This window comes from Callorhinus ursinus, unplaced genomic scaffold (assembly GCF_003265705.2).
Source record: "Callorhinus ursinus isolate GAN/ISIS: 27379988/994484 unplaced genomic scaffold, GSC_fseal_2.0 scaffold25, whole genome shotgun sequence".
In the NCBI taxonomy this organism is placed as follows: domain Eukaryota; kingdom Metazoa; phylum Chordata; class Mammalia; order Carnivora; family Otariidae; genus Callorhinus; species Callorhinus ursinus.
Genome location: NW_027397087.1, coordinates 7,731,591 through 7,754,372, shown reverse-complemented (window position 1 = coordinate 7,754,372; position 22,782 = coordinate 7,731,591). Strand labels below are relative to the sequence as shown.

Below are 22,782 nucleotides of genomic sequence, written 5' to 3'. Positions count from 1 at the left end.
TTCCCACCCTCAGGGAGTTCTCAATTTAGAATGGACATTAGCAAACAATTATAATGGAAGGTATTGAGGGATGATTTTCTGAGAGAAGCAATATCGAAGTTGAGTCTTAAAGGAAAATAGGAATTACCAAATAATGAGGGCTATAGACTTACAATAAAGCAAGTATGATAAAATATTAATTAAAGAATCTAAGTGATGATTATATGAGCATTCATTATAAAATTCCTGCTACTTTTCAGAATGTTCCAAAAAAATTTTTTAATAGAATGTTGGGAGGACAAAGAAGAATGAAGGACTAATCATCTAAATAGAGGAGATATTTCATGTAAATTCTTGCAGGCTTGACAGTTTGTGTCATGTTTGCAGAATAGTAAGCAATGGTGAGATACATGTGTGACAGTGGCAAGAAAGGCTGGAAAAGTAAACTGGACTTAAAAATTAAGAGTGCCAGCGTACTCAAGAGTTTGGATTTTAATCTGATAGCCACTGGATGCTTACTTGTACACATTCAACTAGAAATCATTTATGATGTTCTCTCTTCATATAGGTAATAAAGTTCCTATTAAAATTATCACTGAAAATAGTCATCTATAAAGCATTTGCATTAGAGACTTACCTGAACTATTTCATTCCCACCTCTGAGGTCCTGAAGAGGACTCCTTGGGGGCTTCAAAATCTAGAAGAATTAGAATTATTCAAGAAAATCTGGTTTTAATATTAATAATCAGTTCAAATTCCACCATAGGAGAAAGGTAGAGATGTTAAAATTTTTGTGAAAACCTCTAAAACTCCTCAAATTTGTACTCTTCAGTGCTGTATCTTGTGGCTGGTTTAAATATCTGGCATCTATTTCCTTCTACTGCCCACTTTCCTCAATTATTTTGCCTACTCTCATCCCCTGTGGTCTGGGTGAAGCTCCACCCCAACCCTAGGGCACAACATGTAGCCCTGGTCTAGAACAATATGCAAATGATATTCTCTCATCAACAGTGAGTGGTTCAGGAAGGAGGACTTGACCCATAACAAGACAGTCAAGCCAATATGATTCAATCCTAAATCCTTTGTTTTTGTTTTATCTTGAGGAAATAGACACCTTTTCATTTAGCAGTTGGGAGAGCTAGAGGTACTGTAGTAATCATGGGGAGAGGGCCTCTCCGTAAAATGGAGATTACCCAGAGGAAGCAGTCAGAGTAGAAAAGTGAGAGAAAAATCCTAATATTGGTGATATTATTGGAACCCCTGGTCAGTTATGTTGTGCCAAAAGTCATCCCTATATTTGGATTTTTCAATTTCAAAACCCAATAAAATTTGTGCTTAAATCAGTTTGAGTTGTGCAAGACTGTTGAATCACAGATCTGTACTTCTGAAACAAATAACGCAACATATTTTAAGAAAAAAGGAAAAGAAGAAGATAACAGGAGAGGAAGAAAAGGGGAGTATGTCAGAGGGGGAGACGAACCATGAGAGATGATGGACTCTGAAAAACAAACTGAGGGTTCTAGAGGGTAGGGGGGTGGGGGGATGGGTTAGCCTGGTGATGGGTATTGAGGAGGGCACGTTTTGCATGGTGCACTGGGTGTTATGAACAAACAATGAATCATGGAACACTGCATCAAAAACTAATGATGTAATATATGGTGATTAACATAACAATAAAAAAAATTAAAAAAAAATCAGTTTGAGTTGGATTTTTTGTGTATTACTATACTATTTAAAGATATTCTTAAACTTTATTAAAGTATAATTTACATGGCATACAATTCATAAAATTACCATGAAATTCATAAAATACAAATTTTAGTATATTTACAGAATTGTGTAAGCAGGTAAATATTTGAGTATCCAGAGAGCAATAGGAGCCAGTGGAAGTGGGATGGTCATGTTATAGTCAAAATTACTGCGACATACAGTCATCATTCAATAAAAGGTAATCATTATTATTTTTTAAGATTTTTATTTATTTATTTAACAGAGATAGATAAAGAGCACAAGTAGGCAGAGTGGCAGGCAGAGGGAGAGGGAGAAGCAGGCTCTCTGCTGAGCAGGGAGCCCAACGTGGGACTTGACCGCAGGACCCTGGGATCATGACCTGAGCCGAAGGCAGCTGCTTAACCGACCGAGCCACCCAGGCGCCCCAAAGGTAACAATTATTAACTTAATGTTTCTTACTGAGGAATGTCGTCTTCTAACAGGTCTGTCCATATTGTCACTGAAAAAGGAAAAAAAATTTATAGACACATTGGTAAAAGACTAAATTTCCAAAAGCCATCATCACAGCACCTTTTACATGCTTTTAAATTGGCCATCACTTTCACTTAACACATGGTATCACTTTTACTTAGCAAAATTTATAAGACATTAAAGTCAGTATTTAGAAGGTCAGTGTTTTAAAATACATATTGTATACTCTTAAGAATATCTCCTGCAAAACAATCTGCACAACATAATGTACCATGTTTATAGAGGTACAATTTTAAGATAAATAGGTCATAAATCAAGATACTCTAGCTCTGGTTTTACTACTGTGTGATTTCTAAATCAGGTTTTGAAAATTCAAATGCCTATGGTGGCCAAACAGATCAGTTAGTAGATACAAGGAAAATAGGTGGTGTTGAGATGATAATGGAGAGTTCCCGCTTAGTCTAATGGTCACAGTCCTTATTCTGATCAGGTTAGCCTTTACCATAAGAATATGAGCCCAGTGTTGCTACACTCAATTTTTCTTTTTCTTTCTTCTTCTTCTTTTTTAAGATTTTATTTATTTTTTAATTTTTTTAAAAGATTTTATCTATTTGTCAGAGAGAGACACAGCGAGAGAGGGAACACAAGCAGAGGGAGTGGGAGAGGGAGAAGCAGGCCTCCCGCTGAGCAGGGAGCCCGATGCGGGGCCCGATTCCAGGACCCTGGGATCATGACCCTAGCCGAAGGCAGACGCCCAACAACTGAGCCACCTGGGCGCCCCAAGCTTTTATTTATTTTAGAGAGAAATAGAGAGAGAGCTTGCACAAGCAGCGAGAGGAGCAGAGGGAGAGAGAGAATCTCAAACAGACTCTGCACTGAGGACGGAGCCCCACGCGGGGCTTGATCTCATGACCCAGAGATCATGCCCTGAGCCAAAATCAAGAGTTGGACGCTCAACAGACTGAGCCACCCAGGTGCCCCTACACTTGATTTTTCATGAGAAAATTTTAGCAACTAATTCAAAATTTAAAAACATTGTTTAGGGGGGGAAAATCTGTAGACTATAAACAGGCCACCATCACAGTTTGTGATGCCAATTTTAGACCAATCTTTTCATTTCCTTGGGCCTCAATTTTCCCATCCTTATTTATGTTTTTAATATTTTCCCCAATTTTCCCATCCTTTTCTTTTTTTTAAGATTTTATTTATTTATTTCAGAGAGTGACAGAGTGAGAGAGAGAGAGAGAACATGAGAAGGGGGAGGGTCGGAGGGAAAAGCAGGCTCCCTACTGAGCAGGGAGCCTGATGTGGGACTCGATCCTGGGACTCCAGGATCATGATCTGAGCCAAAGGGAGTCACTTAACCAACTGAGCCACCCAGGCACCCCAATTTTCCCATCCTTAAATTGAAGGGATGGGAGGTGGTCTCTAAAGTCCCTCTTAGTTTTGATTCTAGATATATAAACACAAAGATATGGCAAAGAGATCTATGACTTTGTAACATTTATTTCTTTTCCCTGGAACAGAATGGAAAAAGATTTCAGAAGTTATCAATAGGTCTTATCCATAAGAAAAGTATCTTTCTCTGATAAAGAGTTTAACATTTTTAGCTATACTACGTGAACTTACTTTTCTTCATTAGCCTCTGAAGACATCCCATCCATTTTTGAAGAAAACCTTTTTCTGTAAAAAACACACAACATTAGAAAAGGTGAGAAACAAAAGAAGTTAAAAACTATGAAGAGATTAAGAGCAAAGTTGTAACTTCAGGATTACTTTCTGGGGGAAGACCGAAAAAAGGGAAGAAAAAGCTACGCTATGGGGCTATAAAACATGAGAAATTTTGAGTTTAAAGTACTCCATTATAATTAATACTTCTGGAAAATTCTCATATTCAAGATAAAAATCAGTGACTAACTGATTGGGATGATAAGGGCATTAATGGTTCAAAAAAATTTGACCTAGTTTATAAGAATTTATGGATTATATAATAATTTAATCCCACAGTGAAATCAATTAGGTATCAAAATACACTGGAGGAGCGCCTGGGTGGCTCAGTTGGTTAAGCAACTGCCTTCGGCTCAGGTCATGGATCGAGTCCGGCATCGGGCTCCCTGCTCAGGGAGGAGCCTGCTTCTCCCTCTAACCCTCTCCCCTCTCATGCACTCTCTCTCATTTTCACTCTCTCAAATAAATAAATCTTTAAAAAAAAATACACTGAATGTGCATAATATACATATTTGTGTTATGAAAATTCAACTCTAAGTACTCAGCAAGAAAACTTTAAGACATAAAAATAACATTTAAAAGAGTGTAGCTGATTGTGAGAGTCCAAGATGGCAGAGGAGTAGGAGACCTTAATTTCCTCTGGTCCCAGGAATTCAGCTAGAAAGCTGAATTCTGAACACCTGCGAACTCAATCAGAGATTGAAGAAAATAATAGCTGCAACTCTACAAATAGAAAAGCGACCACTTTCTGCAAGGTAGGAGGTGCGGAGAAGTGAATCCGAGGCAATATATGGGAGGGTAGACCATGGGGCGGGGAGCCTCCCTCAACAGGCTACCTTCAAGTGATATAGCAGCGGAGCACAAAATCGGAACTTCTAGAAGTCTGCTCCGGTGAGGGACGTCCCTTAGGCTGCTAAGCGGGGATGGAATCCTAGCTGGGGCAGTGTGGTCTCAGGATCCTCAGGGTCACAGGAAGATCAGGGGTGCCTGAGTGTGGCAGAGTTCCCAGGCATCGGAGTGGGGAAGCTGGCTGCAATCAGTGAGCCGAAGAGTGGGCTCTCAGCTCGGGGTTGCCATAAACCAGGATCCATGGCACAGTCGGGCCCCTGCTCGTAGAAGAACTGGAAAGATCCCCCTTCCTCCCTTGGGAGGAGTGGCGAGAGAGCACACCACAGGAGTCTGATGGGTTTGGAGTCTCAAAACGGGGTCGTGTGCCTGAGATAGAGATGCTCGGTCACAGGCCAGGTGAGCACTGAGTGCGGCCGGAGACCAGGGAGAGAGGAGTGATTGTTTTTCTCTGAGGCCTCACTGAGAAGTGGGGCCCGGAGTCTTCTGCCCTGGGGCTGGAGACTGAAAAGCTGCCATTTTCATTTTCATCTTCTAAAGCTGCGTGGAAAGCCTTCAGGGAACAAAAGCCAGAGAGAGCAAAGAGGAGCAGATTACTTAGCCCGGCACCTGGCAGGGGTGGTACAATTCTGCCTGTGGCAAAGACACTTGAGAATCAACTCAATAAGCCCCTCTCCCAAAAGATCAGCAAGAACATCCAGCCAAGACCAAGTTTACCGATCAATGAGAACTGCAAAACTCCAGCACAAAGAAATCATGGCTTTTCCCCCATGATTCTTTAGTCTTTAAATTTTGATTTTTTGGGCGCCTGGGTGGCTCAGTTGGTTAAGCAACTGCCTTCGGCTCAGGTCATGATCCCAGGGTCCTGGGATCGAGCCCCGCATTGGGCTCCCTGCTCCGCGGGAAGCCTGCTTCTCCTTCTCCCACTCCCCCTGCTTGTGTTCCCTCTCTCTCTGTCTCTCTCTTTCTCTGTCAATTAAATAAATAAAATCTTTAAAAAAAAATTTTTTGATTTTTTAAATTTTCTTTCTTTTTAAAAAAAATTTTATTTCTTTTTTCAACCAATTTTTTATCAACTCCTTTTAAAATCTTTAATTTTCATTTTTACAGTCACATTCTATCCTTTCATTGTATTTCATTTTATATGTGTGTATCTTATTTTGTATCTGTGTGTACATATAATATATATATAAAAGTTTTCCTTTCTTTAAAATTTTGGGATGCAATTTCTTCTAAAAGACCAAAATACACCCAAAATCTAGTGTATGGCTCTGTTCTATTTGCCCACCTGATCATATTCTCTCGTTTTCTTCTTCCTTTTTTGTTTTTGTTTTGTTTTGTTAAAGTCTTTTTTAATTTCCATTTTACAGTTACACTATATCCTTTCAATGTATTTAATTTTATTTTTGTATACATAAGTTTTTCGTACTTTACAATTTTTAGATGTAGTTTCCTCTAACAATCCTACCAAAATACACTCAGGAGATAATGTATTGCTTTGTTCTGTTCGCCTGTTTATATCCCTTCCTTTTTGTTGTTGCTTTTCTTCTTTCTCTTTTGTTTTTTCTTGTCTTTTAATTTCCATTTTTACAGTTATATTCTATCCTTCCATTGTATTTATTTTTGTATATGTAAGTTTTTCTTTATTTACAATTTTGGGATCTAATTTTCTAAAAAAAAAAAACAGACCAAAATACACACAGAATCCAATGTATTGCTCTATTCTCCTCACTTATTCAATTATATTCTCTCTTTTCTTCTTCTTTTTTTCTGGTTTCAGGTCTCTTCTGATTTGTTTAGTGTATATTTCTCTGGGCTTGTTGTTGCCATATTAGTATTTTGTTCTCTCGTTCATCTTTTCTTCTCTGGACAGAATTACAAGATGGAAAAACACCTCAAAAAAGAGAACAAGAGGCAGTACTGACTGCCAGGGACCTAATCAGTATGGACATTAGTAAGATGTTGGAACTAGAGTTCAGAATAACGATTATAAAGATACTAGCTGGGTTTGAAAAAAGCATAGAAGACACTAGAGACTCCCTTCTGGAGAAATAAAAGAACTAAAATCTAACCAAGACAAAATAAAAAAAGCTATTACTGAGAAGCAATAAAAAATGGAGGCTCTAATGGCTAGGATAAGTGAGGCAGAAGAAAGAATTAGTGATATAGAAGACCAAACAATGGAGAATAAAGAAGTTGAGAAAAAGAGAGATAAACAACTACTGGAACACGAGGGGAGAATTCGAGAGATAAGTGATACCATAAAGCGAAACAATATTAGAATAATTAGGATCCCAGAAGACGAAGAAAGAGAAAGAGGGCAGAAGGTATATTGGAGCAAATCATAGCTGAGAACTTCCCTAATCTGGGGAAGGAAAGAGGCATTCAAGTCCAGGAGGCACAGAGAACCTCCCTAAAGATCAATAAAAATGGTCAATACCTGGACATATAATAGTGAAGCAATGGACAGATCATCTAAGCAGAAGATTGATAAGGAAATAAGGGCTTTGAACAACACACTGGACCAGATGAACTTCACACATATATTCAGAACATTCCATCCCAAAGCAACAAAATACACATTCTTCTCGAGGGCACATGGAACATTCTCCAGAATAGATCACATCCTGGGTCACAAATCAGATCTCAACCGGTACCAAAAGACTGGGATCATCACATACATGGAGGCTAAAGAGCATCCTACTAAAGAATGAATGGGTCAACCAGGAAATTAAAGAAAAATTTTAAAAATTCATGGAAACAAATGAAAATGAAAACACAACTGTTCAAAATCTTTGGGATGCAGCAAAGGCAGTCCTAAGAGGGACGTATACAGCACAACAAGCCTTTCTCAAGAAATAAGAAAGGTCTCAAATACGTAACCTAACCCTACACCTAAACGAGCTGGAGAAAGAACAGCAAATAAAGCCTAAACCTAACAGGAGAAGAGAAATAATAAAGATTAGAGGAGAAATCAATGAAACAGAAACCAAAAGAACAGTAGAACAGATCAACGAAAATAGGAGCTGGTTCTTTGAAAAAATTAATAAGATTGATAAACCCATGGCCAGACTTACCAAAAAGAAAAGAGAAAGCACCCAAATAAATCATGAATGAAAGAGAAGAGATCACAACACCAAAGAACTACAATTATAAGAACATATTATGAGCAACTATATGCCAACAAATTAGACAATCTGGAAGAAATGGATGCATTCCTAGAGACGTATAAACTACCAAAACTGAACCAGGAAGAAATAGAAAACCTGAACAGACCCATAACCAGCAAGGAAATTGAAGCAGTAATCAAAAATCTCCCAACAAACAAGAGCCAGGGCCACATGGCTTCCCAGGGGAATTCTACCAAACATTTAAAGAAAAATTAATACCTATTCTTCTGATGTTGCTTCAAAAAACAGAAATGAAAGGAAAACTTCCAAACTCTATGAGGCCAGCATTACCTTCATCCCAAAACCAGACAAAGACCCCACCAAAAGGGAGAATTACAGACCAATAGCCTGATGAGCATGGATGCCAAAATTCTCACCAAGATACTAGCCAATAGGATCCAACAGTACATTAAAAGGATTATTCACCACAACCAAATGGGATTTATTCCTGGGCTGCAAGGTTGGTTCAACATCCACAAATTAATCAATGTGATATACACAATAATAAAAGAAAGAACAAAAACCACAGAATCCTCTCAATAGATGCAGAAAAAGCATTTGACAAAGTACAGCATCCGTTCTTGATTAAAACTCTCCACAGTGTAAGAATAAAAGGAACATGGCTCAATAGCATAAAAGCCATATACAAAAAGCACACAGCAAGTATCGTTCTCAACGGGGAAAAACTGAGAGCTTTTTTCCTAAGGTCAGGAACATGACACGCCTGTCCACTCTCACCACTGTTGTCCTAGCCTCAGCAATCAGACAACATAAAGAAATAAAAGGTATCTGAGTCGGCAAGGAAGAAGTCAAACTCTCACTCTTTGTAGGTGACATGATACTCTATGTGGAAAACCCAAAAGACTCCACCCCAAAATTGCTAGAACTCATACAGGAATTCAGCAACATGGCAGGATATAAAATCAATGCACAGAAATCAGTTGCATTTCTATGCACTAAGAATGACACAGGGAAAGAGAAATTAAGGAATTGATCCCATTTACAATTGCACCAAAAAGGGGCGCCCAGGTGTTCAGTCGTTAAGCGTCTGCCTTCGGTTCAGGTCATGATCCCAGGGTCCTGGGATTGCGCCCCGAGTCGGGCTCCCTGCTCTGCGGGAAGCCTACGTTTCCCTCTCCCACTCCCCCTGCTGTGTTCCCTCTCTCGCTGTGTCTCTCTCTGTCAAATAAATAAATAAATAAATCTTTTAAAAAACAACAACAAAAAAAAAAACAATTGCACCAAAAACCGTAAGATACCTAGGAATAAACCTAACCAAAGAGGCAAAGGATCTATACTCTGAAAGCTACAGAACACTCATGAAAGAAATTGAGGAACACAAAGAAACGGAAAAATGTTCCATACTCATGGATTGGAAGAACAAATACTGTGAAGATGTCAATGCTACCCAGAGCGATCTATACATTCAGTGCAATCCCTATCAAAATACCACCAACATTTGTCACAGAGCTGGAACAAATAATCCTAAAATTTGTATGGAATCATAAAATAGCCAAAGGAATGCTGAAAAAGAAAACCAAAGCTGGAGGCATCACAATTCCAGCCTTCAAGCTCTATTACAAAGCTGTAATCATCAAGACAGTATGGTACTGGCACAAAAACAGACACACAGATCAATGGAACAGAATAGAGAGCCCAGAAATGGACCCTCAACTCTACAGTCAACTAATCTTCAACAGAGCAGGAAAGAATTTCCAATGGAGAAAAGACAAGTCTCTTCAACAAATGGTGTTGGGAAAATTGGACAGCTACATGAAGAATGAAATTGGACCATTTCCTCACACCAAACACAAAAATAGACTCAAAATGGATGAAAGACCTAAATGTGAGACAGGAATCCATCAAAATCCTAGAGAACACAGGCAGCAACCTCTTTGACCTCAGCTGCAGCGACTTCTTGCTAGACATGTCTCCAAAGGCAAGGGAAGCAAGGGGAAAAATGAACTATTGGGACTTCATCAAGATAAAAAGTCTTTGCACAGGAAAGGAAATAGTCGACAAAACCAAAAGACAACCAACAGAATGGGAGAAGATATTTGCAAATGTCTTATCAGATAAAGGGCTAGTATCCAAAATCTATTAAGAACTTATCAAACTCAATACCCAAAAAAGAAAAAATACCATCAAGAAATGGGTAGAAGATATGAACAGACATTTCTCCAAAGAAGACATCCAAATGGCCAGTAGACACATGAAAAAATGCTCAACATTATTCATCATCAGGGAAATACAAATCAAAACCATGATGAGATACCACCTCACACCAGTCAGAATGGCTAAAATTGACAAGTCAGGAAACAACAAATGTTGGCAAGGATGTGGAGAAAGGGGAACCCTCTTACGCTGCTGGTGGGAATGCAAGCTGGTACAGCCACTCTGGAAAACAGTATGGAGGTTCCTCAAAAAGTTAAAAATAGAGCTACTCTACAACCCAGCAATTGCACTACTAGGTATCTAACCCAAAGATACAAATGTAGTGATCTGAAGGGGCACCTGCACCCCAAAGTTTATAGCAGCAATGTCCACAATAGCCAAACTATGGAAAGAGCCCAGATGTCCACCAACAGATGAATGGATAAAGATGTGGTATACACACACACACACACACACACACACACACACACACACACACACTGGAATATTACTCAGCCATCAAAAAAAAATCTTGCCATTTGGAATGATGTGGATGGAACTAGAGGGTATTATGCTAAGTGAAATAAGTCAATCAGACAATTATATGATTTCACTCACGTGGAATTTAAGAAACAAAACAGAGGAGCATAGGGGAACGGAGGGAAAAATAAAACAAGACAAAATCAGAGAGGGAGACAAACCATAAGAGACTCTTAACCATAGGATACAAACTGAGGGTTGCTGGAGGGGAGGAGGATGGGGGGATAGGGTAACTGGGTGACAGGCATTAAGTAGGGCACGTGAGATAATGAGCACTGGAGGTTATATACAACTGATGAATCACTGAACTGTACCTCTGAAACTAATAATACACTCTATGTTAATTAATTGAATTTAAATAAAATAAAATTTAAAAAATTAAAATAAAATTAAAAAAATTTTAAAAACCAACAGCAAACATCAACTTAACAGTGAAACTTTGAAAATTTCCCTCTGAGATTAAACAGGTATGACACCTATTTCCAATTCTGTTCATCCCCAAATCTTAGTAGTTCTATTTCCAATATTTATCCCAAATGCATTCACTATCTTCAGTGCCTCCATCATAGTTTCAAGCTTATTATCTCTCACGTAAACTATTGCAATATTCACCTCAATGGTCTCCCTACTTTCACTCTTATCCTCCATACTCCCTTCTCTACATTCCCTACAGTTATCTTCTTAAATGTAAGTTACGTTTAAGAGACTCCATACTTAAAACCCTTTAATGGCTTCCAATGGCTTCCCGTGGTAATGAGAATAAACTCTTCACCAGGACTTATAAAGCTCTCCAAGACCTGGGTCTCCACTTGCCTTTCAGACTTCACACTTCATTTCATGCCACTGTCTTCCTCGCTATTCTAGCCACACTGGCACTTTTATTCCTGTACACACAATCTTTCCCAAGCCACTGAATTTATATTTGCTATTCTCTCTTGGCAAAAAAAAAAAGCCAAGAAAAGCACTCTTTGTAGCACGGTGTATGTCTCTTTTGTAGCATTACCACAACTGCAATTTAAAAGTCTGTTATGTAAATCAATTATCCCTAGTATTTCCCCAAACTACCGTGCCCCAACAGTAAATTCTATGTGAATAAGCCTGGTGTCTCTTATGCTCACTGTTACATTCTAAGAAACTAGCACATGCTTTGTAAATAATAGGAGCTCAATAAATATTTGCTGAATGAGTAATTAAGAAACAATCTAAGTTACCTTTACAATCACTGACTTGCATAGTTTTTCTCCTTTTGGGAATATTACCAAATTCAGTGACGTATTCAAAATTCACAGATAAAAATATTAAATACTATCACATCAGGATCACCTAAACATCTTCACTGTTTGAAATAGTCATTGAACATCATTCCTGTCTAACCTGCAGACCAGTTGGCACTTAAGTAAGTGATGAGATTCAGAGCTTATTGAAATCCTCCTTTTTTAAAAATAATTCTATTTATTATACAACTATAAGTTCCACCATCAACAGAAATAGGGTACCCCAGATCATCATGTTAAACTTCACTTGTAAAATGCTGTTATGGTTGAACTCTTGGTCACTGCCACATTAACTAATTATTCATTGGTTCTAAATCTGTACACCTGGCACCCAGGGGTGCTACAGCATACTCACAGAAGTGTCCTGGGATATTTTAAATTTTTGAGAGAAACAGCAATTTTTGACATCTGTCAGGCACTGTGTGGATTACTAGCTCAAAATAGTACCCATTTGTATTACATTCATTTTGATGATATATTATTGCAAAGCTGGATTTTTGGCAGTTGTTATGATATGAAGCAAGTACTTTTTATCAACGTGATACTGGAAATGAGGGTGGCAGTGTTCTATATGATTCCAAGATTTGAGAAGTTGTGTAGTGTTCAACAGGCACACATAGCCATTTAGTAAATAACTGTGATTATTTAAGCATAAAATAAAAATACTATTTTTTCTTCCAATTTATGCATATTTTTTTCAAATGGCTACTAAAACATAAATTTATTTCAACTTAACAACTTTTTAAGTTGTTTGGACCTAATGACTTAAAAAATGGAACTGTTAGTTATTTCTTTTGATCTAAGGGCACCAATGAGCCAAGAAAGTTTGGGAATTACTAGTCTAAATAATCCAGAAGTCTTCAAACTACAGCACCTGGGCCAAATGGGCCCTTAAGAGTGTTTTTTGTTTTGTTTTGTTTTGTTCTACATTTTGAATGGGTTGTAGAAAACAAAACAAAAAAGAAAAAACAAAACAAAACAAAACAAAAACAAAGAAGAACATACACCAGAGACCATGCTGGTGACCAAGTAAAATGCAAAACCTGAAACATTTACTCTCTGACTCTGGCTACTCCTGCATTTCACTACCAATTTCTAGGGTTAACGTATTCCATTGTGTCCACTGATAACAGGCTCTAGACCTGTGCTATCTGATACAGTAGCTATTTAAATTTAATTTAAATGAAATAAAACTTAAAATTCAGTTCTTTAGTCACAATAACCACATTTCATGTGTTCAGTTGTCATTTGTGACTAATGGGGAACTATGGTGGACAGTGCAAATATAAAACATTACCATTATCACCGAAAGTTTTACTGGACAGCACTAACAATATCTAGATTATCTTCTACTATGCTCTCTTATTCAGCATCAAGCATGTCACTGATACTACCACTCCAAACATTTTTGTATCTATTTGTCATCTTGTAAACATTTCCAGCCAATCAAGTCAAGGAGAATTATACTGCTTTGAACCCAACCTTTAATTAGCAAAATCTTACATTGACTCATCTCTGTAAGGCATCCTTCCCTTCAAGTTCCACCTCAAATGCCCCTTTCTCCACAAAGCCTCCTCTAGTCTCCAGGGCCAAAAGCATCAAATAAACTCTTTTTCTGTGCTCCCATAGCACCTTACAAAGTCCTATAATCCTTTACATTGTCTTGTATTATAGTTATTTGTGAATGTTAATTATTCTCTCTTTTGGACTGAAAATCCCTCCAGATTAGGGACTCTGAATCATTCGTTCCCGGCCCTAGCGCAAGACAAGGATCCCACTAAATATCTGAGGAATTCGATTGATCCAATTCAATTGAAGTGAAAACTTCAATCTTAGTATCTAGCTAGAGTAAGCTCTGCTCTGGTTTTCTCCATCATATCTCTACAAACTTATCTCTAAAATTGCAATTGGCAATATCTGAGAATTTTTTTCCTTAAACTCAGTACTGAGATAAGCAGCAAGAAAAAGAGGCTTTAATAAGCTCCGAGCTACTAATGGACACAGGGAGATATTTTCAAAACTCGTTTGTGGCTTACTAATACTGGCTTTATCTGTTAACGTTATTGTAACTGCAGGAAACCGAATGTCGGTTTAGTGCTGCCAGTAAATAAATAGCGACCAGCCGAGCGCTTAAAACCACTCAACGCTGTCACTTCAGTTATAGCTACAAAAAGACCGAGTCGGAAATACGAACCGCCGGGAGTCCCCTAGGGAAGGGGTGCGAGGCACACAGTCCCGGAGCCCTGACAGAAGATGGCGGGGCGGGGCGCCGCGGACCGGCAGTCCGAGCAGGCCCGAGGGGCTCAGGTGTGGAGGGAGAAGTGCTAGGGAAGAGGAAGGCGCACAAAGTGCAGGCTCAGGTGGGCAAAGAGCCCCGCAACCCGGCAGAAACTTCTACTCTGGGCCCAGCGCTTTCGGAGGCCGCCTGGCGGAGGGAGCGTCCCCACGACCCCCCACTGAGCCTTCAGAGCGCCCAGAAAAAACCTAATGCCCACCGCCCCGGAAGCCTGGAACAAAGGGTCATTCTCTTTACCCACCACAGTCCAGCTGCTTGACAAATGGTCCTCAGATTTGTTTGGGGTCCGCGCGCTCCTCAGAGAGCGAGCCCGCCGCCGCCCACCGACTAACCTCACAACGCCCAGATTACCTCAGAGAAGTATTCAAATCTAACCGCCTAGCTGTTACACATGCGCAAAGCCTCTCTACGCGTCGGCTCCGCCCCTTAGACTCCGGAGCAACCCCCTTCCTGACTCCGTTAATCAAACTTCCCTCCCAGTCTGTATATCAATTTTATTTCCTTAAAGGCCATCTTATTTTCCATCGAATTTCCTTTGTCCCGCTCCACTGTAGATCCTTCACATCGTGGGAGCAGCCATCTTCTTTTGATTACTTGCTGTAAAAATGATCAGATCTTTGTTTCCGTACAAAATGGCGGCTTCCATAACATTGCGTCACAGCCCCCTAGTATTACTCCCTATAGTTACCAGGAAGCAATACGCTTCGGGGACGAGGTGGCCGAGTGGTTAAGGCGATGGACTGCTAATCCATTGTGCTCTGCACGCGTGGGTTCGAATCCCATCCTCGTCGATTGTAGCTTTTTTTTTTTGCCTCAGATCAATGTAAATTTATTTACGAGAGAAAACAGTTGACTAGTCCAATTACGGTTTACTACTCGATTTACTCTGGCAGCGTCAATGTCTGGCTTGAGGTATTTAGAAGACAGCTTTTGGAGCATTCCAACGTCAAAGATAAACAAGAGGGGGGAAAAAAAAGAAAGAAACATCCCAGAAGACGTGTCTGCTTCATTTATTATCTTTTTATATGAAGTAAACAACAGTGCATAGAATTCCATGTTAAATTAACCTAGCTTCTGAGTGCGGGACTTCAGTTATCATAAACCCCCTACCGCGGAGTTTTTAATACCTGTCCTTACTATGACATACCAGGTTATCACTGCAAAAGCTACTATAAGACACAGTGTTCAAGATTCTCTTCCAGCCCCCAGCAGGCTGCATGTGCTCAAGAAAAGTATATACTGGGAAACATTAAAAAGATGTTGACAACATGGAGAAACTTAGCAGTATCTAGAAGCCAGAGACTGAAGACCTGAAACATGGCTACCTTACCACGGAAGAAAGTGTTAAACCTGTTCTTAGATTTAAACAGAGAGGGAGACACAGGGGACAGAAATAGAATAGAGGGGTTCCTCTCTTCAAAGGTCATCAGGCACATTCATTCAACTCATATTTAACCTTTGTTTATCCAGTATTTATTATCTACAGGCACCGCAATGAATTACATCATTTTAACTCGTCATAACCCTATGATCATGATAGACATTTTTATTACTCCTTTTTACAAATGAGGACACTGGAAGATAAACTTGTCCTAGGTTATATAGCTTCTATAACTATGTAAGAAAGGGCAGTGTTATCCAAGTCTGTCGAACTCTGCTGGGTCTTAATCTCCATTCAATACCGTGCTGGAGATTAGTATTTAGTGCTCATTAATCCCTTGCAGAAATGATTTACCTGTTCTCTCTCCCACGAGGCTGTGCACACTGCATAGTGCCATAGAACTTGGCACCTGGCTGGTGCTTCAGCAAGGTTTGCAGCACTGAGGGTAGGCAGAAGCCCTTGCCCACTGGTGTCACTGGTTCCTCCCCACGTAAATCCAAATCCCTTGGGGGATATTGACGCCTCTCTGTGTTGAGAGTTTTGGGTCGCCCCAGCACCTGTCTTCAGCCTTGCTCTCCAATCCATTTGCCACCCTGCTCTTAAGAAGGGTTTCTATCCCGATTCCACACATTCATAAGGAGTCCATTAGAGTCCACATTCATAAGAATTCAATTGGTTATTTGGTTGGAGGAAAAAGTGCATATTTATTTTCACTAATCTATCATTGAAAGTACTGCCTTCAATAAAGGTAAGCAATGAACTATGGTAATATTAACCTTAACTGTAATTTTGTTACCAAGAGAAATCACATATTTTTATATCCCATTACCTGCTCATCACTACTTCAAAATAATAGTTATTAGACCTGCCATTAAGTTATGCATTCCTAAAGAAGTACATACAGTATTTTATATTATTATTAATATCACAGATTTTAAAACTATTTCGATAACTATATTCCAACATAATTGTTGCCTTTGTATTCCAACAAACTTAATTTTATGCATTTAAAAACAACATTCTGAGAAGGGACCCAGTGACTTCACCAGACTGCCAAAGGGGTCTATGTCACAAAAAAAGTTAAGAACCTCTGAGACTTTTCTAAAGTGCCCTGAACACACTGATCTTAACTTATTCTGAACTCAGATTTGCTCTCTACGCCTAAGACCTATGCTATTCCTACTCCTCTCCCTGGAACATGTTTCTGCTCCCCTGTACCTCCTTCCCATTCACCCCTGCCTGCCTGGTTCCTGCTCCTCCTTCAGATCTTAGCTTAGATATCATCCCCATCAACAAAGTCTCCCTTTGCCCTGCAACCCGCAGCCCCATCTTAGATTCCTTGTAACTAGTCTCCGTACTTTCTCCTGCTTCTGGGGCTTTGCACTCCTCCTGGTTAGGTTACTCCTGGGTTTACCCCAGCATTTGCTAGACAGTATTTAAATGGCCTATCAGGGGCCACCTGGGTGGCTCAGTCGTTAAGCGTGTGCCTTCGGCTCAGGTCACAATCGCAGGGATCGAGCCCGGCATCGGGCTCCCTGCTCAGCGGGAAGCCTGCTTCTCCCTCTCCCACTCCCCCTGCTTGTGTTCCCTCTCTCACTGTGTCTCTCTCTGTCAAATAAATAAATAAAATCTGGGGCACCTGGGTGGCTCAGTCGTTAAGCGTCTGCCTTCGGCTCAGGTCATGGTTCCAGGGTCCTGGGATCAAGTCCCACATCAGGCCTCCTGCTCAGCAGGAGGCCTGCTTCTCCCTCCCCCACTCCCCCTGCTTCTCCCTCCCCCACTCCCCCTGCTTCTCCCTCCCCCACTCCCCCTGCTTCTCCCTCCCCCACTCCCCCTGCTTGTGTTCCCTCTCTCGCTGTGTCTCTCTCTGTCAAATAAATGAATAAAGTCTTTAAAAAAAATAAATAAAATCTTTAAAAAAATTTAAATAAATGGCCAATTGGGACTGCTACATCTACTAAAGATGGGCAAGACTGCATCACAAGACTGCATCACCTCTCTGAGTTATGCCTGCTTCTTGCAGTGTCTCTGAGTTACGCCTGCTTCTTGCAGTGACGACTTCCTTTGGAAAACTGGTAAGATCTATCAGTGTATCCAGTCTGTACAAATAAAAGTGAGTGGATTACTTTCCCAAAGGAACATCTTCAGCTGTAGAAATTCTGAAAATACAAAGCACTGGAAGTGTCTAGAGAAAAAAAAAACAAGCTTGTGAGTGGAAGCTCACTTTTCTGTTCTTCAGCTCTTTACCTGTTTTCATGCTTAGTTCATTCGTGATTTCTTTCATATGAAATTTCAGTAATACTTGCTATGACAGTTCCAGTGTTTTGCATTGCTATAATCTCTTCACCTGTAAGAACTGTGCTTACTTGTAACTTTTTCTAAGAGAATCAAAAGAATCAACAACATGCCAGATTATTTAAAAACGCAGGGTGGGCTGGGGACACCTTGGATTGGTAATGGAAAAATACATTTGTAATAAGGCAGTAAGAGTTAGAGGCGCCATCTACTGGCACAGTTGCAACTGCAAGACTTGGACAAGGTACTTCTAGAGGAATGGCTGCTACCTTTGGAAAGATCTCCATTACTCCCTGAAATTTGTCAACAAGCCACAGGTCAGGGAAACCATTCTCCATCAACACCAGGGTCCGTCTTCACAAGGCCTATCCTGAACTATTGCAGGGCTCCTCACCCTCTGGAAGACCACAAGAGAAAAAAGTCATTGCACAGTCAAAGGTATTACCGAGGTATTCCAACTTACTTATTTCTTCAGGGCCCGGGAGTGGGCCTTCATTCTCCAAGTCCAGCTTCAGGAAGACCCACTGTCCTCGGAGAATGAGGTGCTCTAGGAAGAATGGTTCAGTGTTTAACTGGTGATGGTCAGCAGCCCTTCTAGGACATAGCTTTGAAGGAAGAATTGAAATCCAAAGAATTTGGTTTTGGTTTTGGGGTTTTTTGTTTTGTTTTGGTGTGCCCCCAGTTGGTTTCTTAATTCTTGCATGAAAAACCCAGACCTTGGGCTGCAAACCTTGCAAAGATTGGTTTTGAGGGCGACTGGGTGGCTCAGTTAGTTAAAAGACTGCCTTCGGCTCAGGTATGATCAATTCCCGCATCGGGCTCCCTGCTCAGCAGGGAGTCTGCTTCTGCATCCGACCCTACCCCCTCTCATGCTCTCTCTCTCTCTCTCAAATAAATAAATAAAATCTTAAAAACAACACACAAAAAAATCTCTTTAAAAAAAAAGATTGGTTTTGAGAGGCAGGCAATGACAGAAGTGAGTTCAGTCTGTTCCTACCATTAGGAAGTATGGTCTCACTGGAGAACCATTTCTGGAAAGACAGTCATGACAAGGCCTGAAGAAGTTCAAGAGTGAATCCAGTTATTCTTTGTGCCGGCAACACCAACTGAAAATTATTTTCCTTTGCTCAGATCATTCCCTGAGCTGCATGCTATCACACAAAAGCATCCCCTTTGTGGTAACAGCTTCTGGGGATGCCTACTGAGTTGAAAACTAAATGTTTTCATATTGAAGATCGATAGAGCAAAAACTGAAATCCAGTTTATAGTAACCTTGCTTAGGAAAGACAACATGAATAAATGCTAATAGATTAAGGGAACTGGGGAGTAACACTTGTTATATCCCCTTGTTTTGTGTCTTCTGCTGAGGTAGCTCTGGATAGTTAGCAAACAACAACCAGTTACACCTTTCCTTTTCATCATATTGAGGAGGAGCAATGCCCGGATTTCTAAACTCCAAAACTTCCCATTTGAAATCTTCCAGAAAGTAGTAAAACTGGATCAAACCCAACTCCAAAAGGGTGAAGTTAATGGATGAAAGCAAGACCTGAGGATGTGACCAATGATTCCATGGAATTAGAAACAGAAGCAATAATTTTTTTTTGATTGTGACACTATAGGGCAGTAAGTGTTTTATATTTCTCTTTGAGTCATTAACTCTGAGCACTTTTTCCTCCTTCAGCTTTCTAAAGGATTTTTACTTTCTTGAAATTCTTACCTAAATATTTTGATTTATGTTTACTGTTTCCTTTAGTAAATACTTAGAAGTGTTACTGATGGACAGATGAAGGCTGCATTTGTTCTGAATTATCACAGCATGCAAATGACTAAAATGGACTATTAAGAGAGACCAAGTCATCTCAATTATCAACTTCCTGTTGCTATATAGCTATGGATTTAGAATTCTGATTTTTAAATTCTTGAATGACACAGAACTTGACATGTGCAAAAAAATTTTTTCTAGCTTTTAAAAAGTTGAGGGGTGGGGTGCCTGGGTGCTTCAGTTGAGCATCCAACTCTTGGTTTTGGCTCAGGTCATGATGAGGGTCATGAGATCAAGCCCCGCATCAGCTCTGCACTCAGCAGGAAGTTGGCTTGAGATTCTTGCTGTCTCCATCCGCCCCCCACACCGCGCTCTCTCTCTCTCAAATAAATAAATGAATCTTAAAAAAAAAAGTTGAGGGGTGCCTGGCTGGTTCAATCAGTGGAACATGTGACTCTTGATCTTGAGGTTGTGTGTATAGAGAACTTAAAAATAAGATCTTAAAAAAAAAAAGGAAAGTTGAAATAGGTCCTGGACAATGGTTTCTGTGTACTCACTGAAAGGATCACTGCCAATAAACTTGCCTTTTGATGACTGCCTGCGGTCATTTTTGGTATAACGTAGCAAATAAAAGAGGCAGCCCTTATTTTAGCATCATGGGCTAAATTACAGAATTGTCTCGCAGTTCTGGAGACTAGAAGTCTGAGATCAAGGTGTCAACACGGTTTGTCCTTCTGATGCCTGTGAGGGTGAATCTGTTCCACAACATTTTCCTAGCTTCTGGTGGTTTGCTGACAATTCTTGGCATTCCTTGGCTTGCAAAATTCTTAATTCTTACAATTTTGCCTCAATTTTGATTCTGGGAAATTTAGCATTTAGGATAGGATATAAAGCTATTTTTTTTACAGTTCTTAACCTACCTTAACTTCAACATTTAGAATGTTGTAAAGTTTACAGGAAAAATAACCAGAAACAAATGTATCATCTATTATTTACTTGAATACTGAAGTATTTTCAAAAATCTGTCAAGGGGTGCCTGGGTGGCTTAGTCAGTTAAGCATCCAACTTGATTTTGGCTCAGGTCATGATCTCAGGGTCCTGGGATCAAGCCCCACATTGAGCCCTGTGTTGGGCTCCATGCTCAGCGTGGAATCTGCGTGAGATTCTCTCTCTCTCCCTCTCCTCTGCCCCTCCCACTCATGCAGTTTCTCTCTCTCTCTCAAATAAATAAATAAAATCTTAAAAAAAAATCTGTGTCTAGATGCCATGATATTAAGTGTTAGGAAATGGCAAGGCACAGAGCTCTCTATGTCTGAAAGCATGCCAGATCTAGAACACCAAAGCCATAAACTGCGTTTAGATACCTGTTCTTTTATGATAAAGAGCAGTGTTTGGATCTGCTAAGGCATATTAAAATGGCCACTTTTGCAAATTATTATATATTGCTTATCATTATACTCCCCCAAATACCAGATATATGGTGCTCTCTATCCCTGGTGAAAGTGATCTGTGGCCCAAGCTCTTGGGAGTGGTACCACCAGCTACATGGAGGTCAAAGAGACTTTAGGAGTTATGTGGTGGGGTGACTAAAAGAGGAGAGTCACTATTTCAGAGATAACCAAAGGTTAAACAGAGAGAAGTCTTTTAACATTTTTTACTTAAATTTTTTTATCTTGAAAAATATTATACAATGATACAGGGCGCCTGGGTGGCTCGGTCGTTAAGCGTCTGCCTTTGGCTCAGGTCATGATCCCAGGGTGCTGGGATCGAGTCCCACATCGGGCTCCCTGCTCGGCGGGAAGCCTGCTTCTCCCTCTCCCAATCCCCCTGCTTGTGTTCCTGCTCTCGCTGTCTCTCTCTCTCTCTCTCTGTCAAATAAATAAATAAAATCTTTAAAAAAGATTATACAATGATACAATACATATATATGTAATATATCCTGTGTATAATTTAAAGGAACAATAATAAAACCTATGCCATGTAAACATGACCCAGCTTAAGAAACACCCTTGAAGCTTCCCATGTGCCCCTCCCTGCTGCCATCCTCCCACCAGAGATAACTACTCAATTTGGTGTTAATCATCCTCCTGCTCTTCTTTTTTTATTTTAAAGTTTTTTATTTATTTAAGTTATCTCTACACTCCATGTAGGGCTTGAACTCATGACCCCAAGATCAAGAGTTGCGTGTTCCTCCGACTAAACCAGCCAGATGCCTCCATCCTCTTGCTTTTCTTAACCAAATATACATGTATATATATCCCTAAAAATGTTCAGTCTTACCTCCTTTTTAAATTTTATATAAATGGATTCATATTATATTTATTCATCTGTGATTTCTTTCATTCAACACTACTTTATCCATATAATTCATTCATTTTCACTGCTGCTTAATATACAATTGTCTGAATGCACAGTTGGATATCCATTCTCTTATGGATGGATATTTTGGTTGTCTCTTGTTTTTTGCTATTGCAAGAATGCTACTGTGAATGTTCCCATACATGTCCCCCGGGGTACGTGTACAGGTGACTTGCTAGTTGTACTTCTAGCTATCATTAATTGGATAGAGCCAAATCATTAATTACATGTCCAACTTTACTAGGCAATTCTTAACAGTTTGGTGTGGTTAATGGCTGATAAAAATGTTGCAGTTTTGAAAACTTGGACAAGCTTCAAATGAAAGTTAAAGGAAGAGAGTACACAGAGGAATTGGAGGAGAAGCAAACAATACTCATAATCAAAGACAATATTGTTTACCATGCACAAAGCAAGTGTTCTAAGCAGAATGAGTGCGTTAGTGATGATACCTCTGACTGCAGTAAACTGATCCATCTAAAACCTGGTCCTTTTCCTTAGCTGCTCTGCATCCATCTTTGGTTTTCAATCATCCTGTGTCCTCAGTCCTGAGTACCTGTGATCCAAAGACCAAAGTTCTGAGTCCCAAGTACCAGAGATCCAAAGACCAAAGTTCTGAGTCCTGAGTACCAGTGATCCAAATATCAGGAGTTGCACGCTCCTCCAACTGAACTGGCCAGGTTCCTCAGTCCTGAGTACCAGTGATTCAAAGACCAAAGAGACTATGAAATGAGCCCATTTTCTCTTTGGGAGAAAAGACTGAGCCAAGCAAATCTAGGTCATCCATTGAGAGATGCAGA

General features: G+C 39.9%; 2 protein-coding genes and 1 non-coding gene across 5 annotated transcripts in view; 1 reads left to right on the top strand and 2 right to left on the bottom strand.

The window, feature by feature from the left end:
* The window catches only part of KNL1 (kinetochore scaffold 1), a 60,260-nt gene extending 45,458 nt beyond the window's left edge, over positions 1-14,802 (bottom strand). The window contains exons 1-4 of one of the 3 annotated variants that reach the window (XM_025884254.2): positions 14,431-14,802; positions 3,811-3,864; positions 2,170-2,209; positions 617-676 (exon numbers count right to left, since the gene is read on the bottom strand). In XM_025884254.2, the coding sequence (XP_025740039.1) occupies positions 617-676; positions 2,170-2,209; positions 3,811-3,845 (135 nt within the window). In that variant the 5' untranslated portion in view covers positions 3,846-3,864; positions 14,431-14,802. Of the gene's footprint in view, positions 1-616; positions 677-2,169; positions 2,210-3,810; positions 3,865-13,396; positions 13,558-14,087; positions 14,310-14,430 lie in introns of those variants that run through there. The other 2 variants (XM_073876806.1, XM_025884255.2) reach the window with 2 other exon arrangements.
* IVD (isovaleryl-CoA dehydrogenase) overlaps positions 1-22,782 on the bottom strand; it is a 192,643-nt gene that overhangs the window by 15,176 nt on the left and 154,685 nt on the right. The gene's annotated exons all lie outside the window — the stretch shown is intronic.
* Positions 14,899-14,980, top strand: TRNAS-GCU (transfer RNA serine (anticodon GCU)). The gene has a single exon. It is a non-coding gene; the product is annotated as a tRNA-Ser (tRNA).